The sequence below is a fragment of the Artemia sp. Qi Xiang Cuo genome, chromosome 5 (genome assembly GCF_049724085.1).
Source record: "Artemia sp. Qi Xiang Cuo chromosome 5, ASM4972408v1, whole genome shotgun sequence".
NCBI classification, from domain to species: domain Eukaryota; kingdom Metazoa; phylum Arthropoda; class Branchiopoda; order Anostraca; family Artemiidae; genus Artemia; species Artemia sp. Qi Xiang Cuo.
In genome coordinates, this window is record NC_142798.1 from 51,314,596 (window position 1) to 51,327,435 (window position 12,840).

The 12,840-nt window shown below is 32.7% G+C and overlaps 1 protein-coding gene across 1 annotated transcript in view; it reads left to right on the forward strand.

Annotated features, from left to right (window-relative positions):
- Positions 1–1,016: 1,016 nt before the first annotated feature.
- The window catches only part of LOC148952240 (adenosine deaminase-like), a 46,804-nt gene continuing 34,980 nt past the window's right edge, over positions 1,017–12,840 (forward strand). The window contains exons 1-3 of the mRNA XM_089088889.1: positions 1,017–1,117; positions 3,606–3,667; positions 9,149–9,274. Coding sequence (XP_088945015.1) covers positions 1,106–1,117; positions 3,606–3,667; positions 9,149–9,274 — 200 coding nt within the window. The 5' untranslated portion in view covers positions 1,017–1,105. The remainder of the gene's footprint in view (positions 1,118–3,605; positions 3,668–9,148; positions 9,275–12,840) is intronic.

Below are 12,840 nucleotides of genomic sequence, written 5' to 3' on the forward strand. Positions count from 1 at the left end.
AGTGATATATTCTCTAGACAATTCGATCCTGGTGAAATTTTCCCCCGGACAATTGCCCTTAACATCTCCACGTGTAAAATTGAGCCGGCAAAGAGAAAGCAATACATAAGAAGAATGTATAGGAATTCTGACAAATTCCTTCAGTGTAAAATTTCCCATGAAAAATTCACACCATGGAAACTTTCCTCCCCGTGGAAAACTCCCTAGCAGACCCCCCCCCCCCTCCGAAAAATGTATGCATACTCCCCAGTAACAAATACTATACGTAAACAATGGGCAAATTTTTAAACTTAAAGACCTTTCCCCAGGATCTGTGGGCGGGGGGGGGGGGTCATAATACCTCCAAAGCCATAGTTATTCGACCTTTCAACTATGCTGAAATATATTCCAATTTGATCGGACAATTTTGAGAAAAAAAAGAGGCGTGAGAGGGTGCCTAGTTGCCCTCCAATCTTTTTGGTCACTTAAAAATGGCACTAGAATTTTTAATTTCTGTTTGAATTACCGCTGAAAAAAAGCAGCAACAAACAAACAACTAAACACGCATCCGTGGTCTTTCTTCTGGCAAAAAATACAAAAATTCGACATTTTTGCAGATAGGAGCTTGAAACCTCTACATTGGGTTTTTCTGATTCTCGTAACCTTTGATGCGTAAGACTAAACTTAATGAAAGTTGTTTATTTGAAATCAGCAACATAATTCGATTTTTTTTCATATATCTACTGGTATCAAAGTTCAGCTTTTTGGAGTTTTGGTTATTATTGAGCCGGGTTGCTCTTTATGTACTGGCCGTTACCACGAATTGTTTGATATTACAAGATTTTGTATTTCTTGAAATCTCTCAATTAAGTATTAAAACAATTTTTTTGTAATATCATTAGCATTTATAGTAAACCACAGACACCCCTTGATCATTTTTCGAGGATCTGAGCATAAAAATTAAACATAGGACTTGTTCATTGTTATTGGAATCATTGCGAAACGCAATAATAATCATTTTTTATGTAGTTAGCAAATATGTCGATATAGATAGTTGCCATCTACGTTTTACACGTGATTATTTAGTTCTTTCTAAGCCTGACTACATCTATTTTTTTCACGTACGATGAAACCTCTTGTAAGTCAGAAAAGCTTAGTTATTCTCATAGGTTTATTCCTTTGTTTAGTTTTTAAAATTTATCTCATTGTTATCCATTTCTTCGCTGTTTTCAAGAAATTGATATTAATTTTTTTCTGTAATGTTTTGTTTCTTTTGTAGATGCCGTTTGCTTCTATGAAAGGCAATTATGTTTGAGCCTATACGAATTTAATTTAAAAGGTTCTGTAGTAGTTAAAGATATTTGAAACAGTATTTTATCTATTTTTGCGAACTTTCACATTTATATGGGTAAAGGACCTATGTCTACATTTTTTAGCGTGGTCTTAAAATTGTTTAGTTGAAAAATCTTAGTGTAATTATGGAATATAGAATTGAAGACATAGGTTGCTTTTCTTAAAGTAGTGTGTTTTTTATTTGATTATTTTTTTTCTTTTAGTTTACCCAGTTCAGGAATGATTCAAGATTTCATTTGTTATTTTATAGACCAAATAGAAAATAAATCAGCCAATGAAACCGCAAGAAAACAAGACTTTGAGCATCGCAGGTTTAAAAAAAATAAAAAAATTTCCGCTTGATAATTTATCTAGTGCTTTGATCATAAAATTTGAAACGTAAGCGGAGCTTTAGACTTTTGATGATATTGGAATTTAAAATCTAATGCGCTATTTCGATGTCAGCGGAATTATTTTTGCTCAGTGTTTTACCCAGGAGCTAGGATTTCAGCTCTGGAGAAATTTGATTTATTTCAGCTGGAAAGGGGGTGCGACTTTGATAAAAGTATTTTTATAGCACTCATAGGTAGTTGCCGATCCATTTGGGGGAGCGGGGGGGGGGGGCACGTGCGCCTCTAATTTAGCGGCAGATTTGGGGGTTGGTTTGGGCCCGCTTGCCCCCCCCCCCCCCCATCGTTCTCTTTTTAGTTTATTGTTCATTCTTATTAATACTCCTTTGTGATCGTACTGCTGGGATGAGCAATCCCCCTCCTCAGGGAAATAAAACAACTAATGTGCATTATTTCATCAATTTATATGACCCCCAAGCCACTCTTTTCCTTATTATATAAACTGTATTTATAAACATAGTAGAAAGTTTCTCTGAGAAAGAAAGAAGTCCACGAGGATATCACGGTGTGACTCATATACTTAGTTTGAAGCACATATCTACCTGCAGCTTTATTGGGGGTCATATTTTTGGCGATTTTGGTGTTTGTTCGAATACATTAGGATGAATAGATGAGGAAATACTAACAAAGAGCTTTAAACTGGGTTGGACTACAATATCATTTAGTTATCATTTGCTAACTAAATACCATAAAAACAAATATTCTCATTTTTGTACTTCTGAGGTATGGTATATTCTACTATATATATATTAAGATAAAATCAAAATGTCAATGCATCCAATTAATTTATTTCTGGATCAACAGATATATGGCTATTGGTTCACCACCATCTTCTTATTCACAGTTCATTTCACGTACTGAAATTATATGACTTCTCTTGCAGAGAGTTCTAGTCTATGGCTAGTAACTAAAGCATTTTCCATTACAGAGTTTATAGGACAACTTATTTTGAAAGATGGATCGTTTTGTAATAAAAAAGAAGACAGAGAACCGATATTCTTTTAGAAATTAAAGCTACTTCAAGCAAAGAATGTTTAAACTCACCACCTCATCCCAAGGTTGCTACTGAGACTGTTGCATCAACCTCGTCTAAGAAGTCGGTGTCCGGCTCTATAGCAAGTTCGGAATCGCTTGACATTGGATCGTGTATTGGGAATATGTCTGAATTTAGTGACCATAAAAAGTACGAATTTTTTATGTGCTACTCTGTGTCACCAAAATTTAGGTGGAAAACAACAAACCGTCTCTTCGAAAAAATTAGGGACAGAACTAATCCAAAAGTAAGTTAAAATTGCCGGGCAGGATGAAGATTTAGCCGCCTGAAGCTAAAACAGCAGCGCACACTTCTCCTTCACTCCAATTTATTCAAAGCTTCACTCTTCAACCCCTCCAACTAAGCTCTGATCGCCTTCAAATCCTTCCTTTTGACATCTTCCTTTCCCATTTGGGGATGACCTGCTTTTCCTTTGGCTCCAGATGGATGGCCAAAAAGCACAATCAAGCGCTGTTTTTTTTTTGTATTTTCACTGAAAAAGTGATAATCTATTACTGAAAAATCCCCCCTCCTAAATTTGTGTGGATTGATGCAACTGGTTAACTCTAACTTTGACAAAAGTTGCATATTTGAAAATAACTTACGAGATGATACGAGATCTTGGGGTAGCACTGATTGTTATTAGGCTCCGATTAAATGACCAGCTGAATAGCCTCTTTCCGTTATATAAGACTTGACTGGTAAATGTTTTTAACGATTGGTTACACAATTTTTTCAGTAATGTACAGGATTTCAAATATGCGAACGTGAAACAATATACTTCTAGATAGACTGTTGAATACTCCTTAAATTATTCCTGATTTCTGGTTCGAAAATTATATATTTTTTAGGTTGAGCTGCACGTTCACTTGGAAGGAAGTATTCGTTTGGAAACCGCATACGAACAGACCAAGTAAATTTATTCTATTTTTATTTTTTTAAACTCTTTCCGTAATAAATATAGAAAATTTGAAAAATAATACGGGACATCTTTATTCTGACAGGGAAAACAAAATGTAAAGGAAAGTAAACATGAAAAAAGTAGAAGCCCAAAGCAAAGCAGATCATATTGTCCAGGACTAGCAAAAATAAATGTTTAGACGACACACTGTAATTTTGGTTTGAAACATTCCACGTGTTGAAAAGCTGATGGTTTACCCAATCTTTAATTTTGTATAAAATCCTAGATGAAACTGTGAGCAAAATGAATGGAGTTTTAGAGGTTTTGCGAGTTCAGGGTGCTAGAATAGGTTTGAAAATTAATGTTAAAAAGGCTAAGTCACTAAGGTTAGGAATAAGTGAGGATGAAAAGGTGATTTTGGGTAATGAAAAGATTGATCAATAAGGTAAGCTTCACTTACCTTGGTAGTATTATTAGTAAAGACGGTGGGAGCAATGACGATGCTAAAAGTAGAATAGCCAAGGCTCAGGGTGTTTTTTCACAGTTGAAAAAAGTTTAAAAGAATAGGAAGATAAGTCTGCAAACCAAGATTAGAATATTGGAAGCTACAGTGATGACAGTGTTCAAGTATGGTACTGAAGCATGGGCGCTCAGAAAAGTGGATGAAGATTTGCTAGATGTTTTCCAGAGAAATTTCTTAAGGATTGTTCTGGGTACCCGGCTGACTGACCGTATTTCAAATAATGGGCTATACGAAAAGTTTGGTTCAATACCACTCTCTAGGGCTATAATGAAAGAACGGTTGAGGTGGCTAGGGCACGTTGTGCGGATGAAGGATGACAGATTGCCGAAGATTGCTCTTTTCGGCCAACCGTCTAGGGCTAAACGGAAAGCAGGTCGTCCTCGTCTGGGGGGGGGGAGGACGTCATAAAGAAAGATTTAAAGGAAAGGGGAACTTTGTGGGCGGGTGTAAAAAGGGAGGCTTTAACTAGATTTGGATGGAGGAGGAGCGTGCGTAGCTGTGTTGGCCTCAGGCAGCTTAGTGCTGCGGTGAGTAGTTAGTAGTAGTAGTAGTAGTAGTTTAAAATATCAAAAACTGCTCCAACATGAGAACAGCTTCAAATAGTTTCTTTTGCAAGCACTTTGACTTTTACTTGTTTTTTAGAATATGCACATATTTCAATAGAAATAGCCTTTTCTAATACATGTCCGATTAGCTGTTTTTGTTCCATGCGGTAAAGTTAAATTTGACGACAACTCCAAAATCAGGGTTTCGATGAGGCACAAGCTCCATTTCACCCATGAGGAAAAACAACAACAAACAAGTACACACGAATCCGTCATCAGAAAAAGAAATCCTTCTAAAAAGCAACATAGAATTTCAGATCCTTGTCGCTATGGACTGGAAACCTTCAGAATAGAATTATCGAATCTATTGAATTCTATGGTGTAATTTTCCTCAGTATCACTCGCCCTTTTGGGGGTGTTTCCCCCTTTTTTCATAAATAGAGCAAATTTTCTCTGGCTCGCAACTTTTACTGGGTAATTTTTAGTTTAATGAATATTACATATTTGAAATCATGTCGAAACTATATACATTGCTATTAAAATTTTTTGCTGGGTAAGTAATAGCTTAATAAATTTTACATATTTGAAATCATGTCGATAATTTCAATGTTTACTTTACTATTATAATTTTTTGCTGGGTAAGTTTTAGCTTAATGAATTTTACATATTTGAAATCATGTCGATACTTTTAATGTATACATTGCTATTAAAACTTTTTTAGAGTCCTTCTTACTATTAGCACGAGTTGCTCCTTCCTTGTAGTTCTCAGCAACGAATTGTTTAATATATAAAAAAAAATAACATAAAATCTAAATACTTCCATTTAGGCGTCGATAAAACAAAATTGCTGGTAAAACTTTCCTTCTCCCTCCTGGGAAATTCCCTGACGACTCTCCAGATGCCCCCTACCCATTTCCTCACCTTTTTTTTCCGGAAAGCATATGAATCTAATATTTTATGTTACAAAGAACACATTTTTGTGCGATAAGAAGGGAACCATCACCCTGCAGTACCTATATTCAGGCTTAGTCCAAATGAAGGGAGATTAGAGATTTCTTTTATTCTCTAACGGCCCCCCGACCCTCTTTTATGTTTATCTAAATTCTCGAAGAAAGTTAAAAAGAAATATTGGCGTAAAAATTGACATTTCAAGGCATCAAGCCCCCCCCCCCTCCATCTACACAACGATCCATCAGCGCTCCTGGATAATAGCTGATGGGTCATTAATGCGCCATCACCTGTCGTAACTGCCTTTGAAACTGGAAAGTTCTGATCATTTCGAATGCCTTTCTTGGAATTTTCAATCGGTAGCTAGGCCCTCTTTGACGCATAATTGCAGTTTTGTGCCGCAAAATGGCTGAAAATGGAGTAGTACAATTTTTTGGCTATTTAAAGAGGGTACTAGAACTTTTAATTTCTATTCTAATAAGTCGTCTTATGATTTTCTAGGAATATTGGTTTTATTCGATCCCAATTGGAAAAAATCCCAGTAAAACAAATAAATACGAATCCGTAATCTTTATTCTCGAAAGAAAAAATGTAGATGTAGATCTATATTTTTATAGATGGGATAGTGTAGACCATTTTGTAGACCTCTACAACAGTGTCTCAGAACATACCACCAGTTTTTAGCCAAGGAAAGTGATGTATCTGCATATTTGAAACCAGTGACTGTTAGTGAATTGCGTACCACAATGAGGAATATGATAAATAATGCTCCAGGTGCTCATTTTATTTCACTTCGCGTACTTAAGTTTGTTTTCTCAGAAATATGTGAGCTGGCTTTGATTGTATTTAATACGTGTCTAAAATTTGGTGTTTTTCCTGGTTTTATGAAAATTTTCAGAGCTGTTCCGCTTTTTAAGGGTGGAGGTAAAAATTTACCGAAGGATTAGGATTATAGGCCCATTTCATTGCTACCAGTGTTATCTAAAGTTTTTATAAATTGATTAGTGGTCGGGTAGTTGATTTTCTTAAGAATAGAAATTATTTTAATAAAACACAGCTTGGATTCCGAAAAGGAATGTCGATAGATCAAGTTGTTCTTTTTCTCACAATTTTTTGTGAAAGATGCTCTAGACCAAGGGTGGAAAGTAGCATCTATCTTTTGGACATTTTGAAAGCTTTTGGACCATGGAATACTCTTGGCGAAGCTGAAGAGTTGATGATTTTTGTGGCGTTTTTTTTTTTAGTCTGTTAAAATTTTTCGTCTGTTAAAATCTATCTATTTTAAGGTTTTTATTGTTGTAACCCCTTGTTAAAATATATACAAATATTTTTGAAATTACCAGTTTTTTTTTTGCTCTTTACTCAATTAAATGTCTTTTTATACTGCAATCTATTCAAGGATGTTTTATTATTATAACATGTCAGATTTATAACAAAGATTTCCACTGAGCTTCAAAATTTTGGTTTTATTTTTCAAGGTTTATGAACTCCTGTAATCCCTTGTTAAAATATATACAAAGATTTTTGCATTTACCAGTTTCTTGCTGTTTAAGCAACTGAATGTTTTTTGATACTGACAAAGGCTCCCATATATATATATATATATATATATATATATATATATATATATATATATATATATATATATATATATATATATATATATATATATATATATATATATATATATATATATATATATATATATATATATATATATATATATATATATATATATATATTTTTTTTTTTTTTTTTTTTTTTTTTTTTTTTTTTTTTTTTTTTTTTTTTTTTTTTTTTTTTTTTTTTTTTTTTTTTTTTTTTTATATATATATATATATATATATATATATATATATATATATTTTATATATATATATATATATATATATATATATATATATATATATATATATATATATATATATATATATATATATATATATATATATATATTATATATATATATATATATATATATATATATATATATATATAGTCGTATATATATAGTAACGGGAGCCCGGCGGCTTCGCTGTCGGGCCTCGGCACGCGGCTGGCTCCTATATACGAATGCTCATTGTCGCTTCTAAAAACAGACAATTTGAGCCTTTTCTTTATGAAATGACGTCCAAATCGACCCTTGTCTTTTATCGCCGGACCTTTGTTTCTTTTAATTTTTCATCTTTTTTTTTGGTGGGGGGGTAGACTGATATAATTCATCAAGCTTTTGGTTTTCTTTTTAAAGATTTTTGAATTGTTGTAATCCCTTGTCAAAATATATGCAAATAATTTTGCAATTACCAGTTTTTTGCTCTTTAAGCGATTTAATATAAACTTCTCCATACATGAAAATATAGAAATAATTTTGCAATCACCAGTTTTTTGCACCATAAGCAATTTAATGTAAACTTTTCCATACATGAAAATCTTCAATTTTCCCACATAAGTGCGACAAGTGTGAATGACATCATTCACTAAATTCTTTTTTTGCATAATGAAGACTCTTAACGAATTTTCTCTCACTTATATATAAATATATATATATATATATATATATATATATATATATATATATATATATATATATATATATATATATATATATATATATATATATATATATATATATATATATATATATATATATATATATATATATATATATATATATATATATATATATATATATATATATAGTACCGGGCCCCGTCACTCGGTAAGCGGCAGGCTTCTATATATGAACGCTCATTGTCGCTTGTCTTGTAAAAAAAGACAATTTCAGCCGTTTTTTGATAACATGACGTCCAATTGGACCCTTGTCTTTTATCGCTGGACCTTTGTTTCTTTTAATTGTTCATCATTTTCAATTTGTTTGGTTCCTTTCACCTCCGCTTGTCTTTCGTAATTATGAAATAAATATCGCCGAACTTTTTGTTTTTTTTTTAACAAAGTTATGGTGGGCATTGATGACCTTATCCATGTCAAAGTCCTAAACCCAATCATCATCGCTATCATTTTCAAGTTTGTTACGTTTTGATTTTGTTGTCCAGGCTGGTCTTCATTTTCATTTTTGAATTGCTCACATACTCGGTGTCACATGTCTTCTAACTGCGTGTGTCTTTTTACTCTGAATCAAATCTATCTCATAAAAATAGAGGCAATGCTGGCGATTAGCAATTATTAAGATACGTAGTATGGTCATCGGCTCCGGTTTCCCAATCATAGGTGTCAGCGAAGTCGTCCTAGATATAGCCTATTTTTGATTCACTCGTGTTCTGTTTTAAATAGAATTTTTTCATCGTTTTTCCATTAAAGATAGTAACTTATGACTGTAAGTGCTCAAAACCTTTTTTTCGGGCTGTGCATTTGGCTTTTTGAATAAGGTTCTTACAAGCTCAGGTAATTATTGCTGTGTTTTTTTTTTCAGAAATCTTTAAGTCTTTTTTTCTAAAAGTCTATATTTTGAATTTATAGGAAAAAGAATTTGAGTCTTCCTGGAAATGGAACATTTGAAGATTTTAAGTCAGCAATAAAACTGGAACAATTCATTGACTTACAAAATTTTTTGTCAAAGCTTACCATTTTTCATCCTGCTGTAGCGTGAGTATCTGAATCTTACTATTTTGTTCTTTTTGATTTATTTGAACCAAAAAAGCGTCAAACCAGTGGGTTGTAATTACAAGGAAAAATTCAAACACTGTGATAAAAAAAATATAATGCTAGCATAATGAGGACGAAAGTGCCACCACCCTTGAAAAAACGGTTTTCTTTCATAAGACTGCAGTTTTATGTAATAGGTGAGTGCTCGTGTGGGATTTTAAATGCAGTATGTTGTTCTTCCAATTGATTCCTTCAGGAAATACGAGGTCAAACGAATATACCCAGGAATTTATCAATTTATTTCGGTAGGGGGGGCTGGCTAGAAAAGCTTAATCAGAGAAATAATATAAATTTTATATTTTAATACAGACAAAATAGTAAGATTGGGAAGGGGGAAATGTCAGAGTGTCCTTCCTGTGTGTTTACCTTTAAAATCAAATCTGATGAAAGTACACAGTATGAAAAAACAGCAAACTTCATGCTGAAAGGCCTGATTTATAAGTGCGTTTTTTAATTGGGTATAACTCAGATATTAAACTCACTACGTATATATTGCTAAATAATGTAAGTAAATCAAAATCTTAGCTGTAAGAAATTTGTAGAATTTGAAGTATTTCCTGTCTAATATAACTTTTTCTGCGTGTGTAGTCTGGGAAACTCAATTGTCACTAACCCCTCGAGTCCAGGTTTGGCAGATACGTTTATTTTTTCATACAAAATAAGGTCGCAAATACATTTATTAGGACAATTACACTGTTACACCCTTCGTAGGATAATTACACCAGAAAATTAAAATTTCCAGCCGAGTGAAGTTCGAAACCTGTCACCACGGAGCAGTTTTGCCACCCACGTGATTTATCACTATTTCTAGTGATTTTTTATGCTACCTTGTAATTTTCCTCTTGCTAGTGATTTATAGTGATTTTTGTGCGAAAACTAGTGATTTTTTTCCTAAATACAGTGATTTTTCACGATGTAGCGCGTAGATTCATGATTCAATCGAATAAATTATACAAGAAGCAAATTAATTAAAAAACACAAAATAGTGATTCACTACAGTTCCTAATATGTTCCGCATTAGCATTTATGCAAATACACTGTCTGTGAAACTTTCATTTCCTACCATATGTCAATATCAGATATAGACCCCAGAGCGTTATCATCAAAATTATAGGCAAACCTAGTTAATCGCAAAATTGCAAAACTTTTCTATACTTCCAATTTCACAACATTTGCTCAGGTTGAATGTTTGTCTGCGTATTTATGTTTTTTCTTTATAATCTATAATTTTTAAATTAGATTTTCTTGTGTTAAAATCTTTGAAAGTGGAGATAATGGTGGATATGAATGCATCCTCTATATCTATAAATAGAACAGAAATGGAGTCATTGAAAAACAAGAAGGTAGGTATGCATTAAGTACAATTTTCTAAAGGAAAAAAGAAATCATTGAAAAAAAAATAAAACGATATTTTTTATAATAGGATTTGTAATATAACTAGATATATTAAATCGATTGTAGTTGGATGATTGAAGTCGGTTGGGAGTAAGGGGATGGGGTATCTACTCTGGGAATTGTTTAATGGTTTTAATTTTTACTTCTAACATCTAATCAAAACTCCGATAATTCTCCAAATTCTCTTCTTTGTAATTGAAACTCCCAATAAGGGCAGATAACGTCCTACTCTTGAAGTTTTGCAATTCATTTGCTAACATATACAACAGTCTGCTGAAACGAACTGTAAGAATGGAGCTACAAGGCTGAATAGTAACTGAAACTCTAGAAACGGAATTTCGTAATCAATCGATTTATTATCGAGTTGTTATGTTGATTCCAAATATATAAGATTCATTAAGCTTAGTTTTATCCCGTAAAAGGCTAACAAACTGTGAAAACTTGCCTGATTTTTGAAAGAAGGAGGAAACACCCACTAAAAGTCAAAGAATTTTAATTAAAATCAAACCATTAGATTTGACGTATCAGAGAACCCTACTGTAGAGGTTTCAAGCCCCTATCTGCAAGTGTGGAATTTTTTATTATTTGCCAGAAAAAAAAGTAACAGATGTGTGTTAATTGTTGTTTTTTTCCCAGGGGCGATCTTATCGAACCAACGGCCCTAGAACTGCAGGAGAGGGCTCATTTGAATGGAAATTAAAATTTCTGGTGTCTCTTTTATTTTACTAAAAATTGGACGGCTACTAGTCCTCCTCCCACGTCTCTTTTTTCCTAAAAATTTTTTTTTACCAAAAGTTTGAGATAGTCATGCTGTTTTGAATAGTTGAAAGGTTCCTAATCTATTTCGTAAGAATTAGCATGACCCACGCAGCCCCCGAGGATAGGTCTAGGAATGAAAATATGCTAAGGATAACTTGCTAAGGATAATAAGGATAATGTACGATCTACGAAAACCAGTTTCATAACCACAAAGACAAACAATGTGTGACAGAATGTATTGGACTTTTCTAACTTGGGCTATATATTTGCACATTAGGGGATGGGGTTAAGGTTTGGTTAGTTTACTTTACCCTACACCCCCTTAATGGGCAAATATATAGCCCAAATTATATTATTATTTAAACTGAAGTATGATACTTTCATCATATTTTTGCATATTTCATTAGGATTAACATAACTTTACTTCTTGGGTGTGTTCCGTATAATTAACAACTACCTTCTTTTTTTTAATAAAGAAGCAATAAGACCACTGCTTATCGAAATTTGTGAAGGGTGGGACAAATTTTTTCCATGAAAATATAAAAAGCTCATTTTCAAAATTGTCGGTGGTACTAGAGTAAAAAGAAAATAGTTTCTACATTTATTGGGAAAAAACTGGTGTTTTGAACCGACAAGGAAAAAAAATCAAAAAGAAAAAGCTAATATTTTGAGTAGATCACCGATAACCAATTTTCAGTGATCTAGTGGTTTGTTTACCAGGTGGGAACCCTGGTGCGGAGTGAAGCCATATAAATTTAGCTTACAGAAGATAATGAATATATTTAAGTTTTAAAACTGTTAAATCCATTTAGTAATCCGTAAAAATCTAATAACCGATTTTTCACTGGTTTTACTCTGGTCTTGGGCCGATGAAGTTATAATATTCCCAATTGTTTAAATATTTAAAATGCCAATCAGAATACCAAAGAAGAAGGGGAAAATGCTTAAAGACAAACATAAAAACCTTAGAGCAATTAAAGATTTAAAAATATTTAAGAGTTTTCACAGATCATCAATGTCGACAAAGGAAATTATAATGATGCCAAAAATCACAGTTTAGTGGAAAATATCAAAGTTGTGAGTCTAGCTTTAAACGAATCCGTAGAATCACATAAATAAGACTGGTCAGTTTTAACATAACAAGGGGAAAAAAGGAGGTCTGTAACAAACTTTTTTGCTGAACTCAAGTCATATTAGGCAAAAACGATGGAATAATTCAAGGAAAAATCTAGTTTTTTTTTTAATTTAAAATGTATTATAGATTAAAAATGATTTCCATAATTTTATAAAATAGTGTCTATAGATAGCACAAAACCAACATTAGTTTGAATTGCTTAGTATTTTGAATTGGT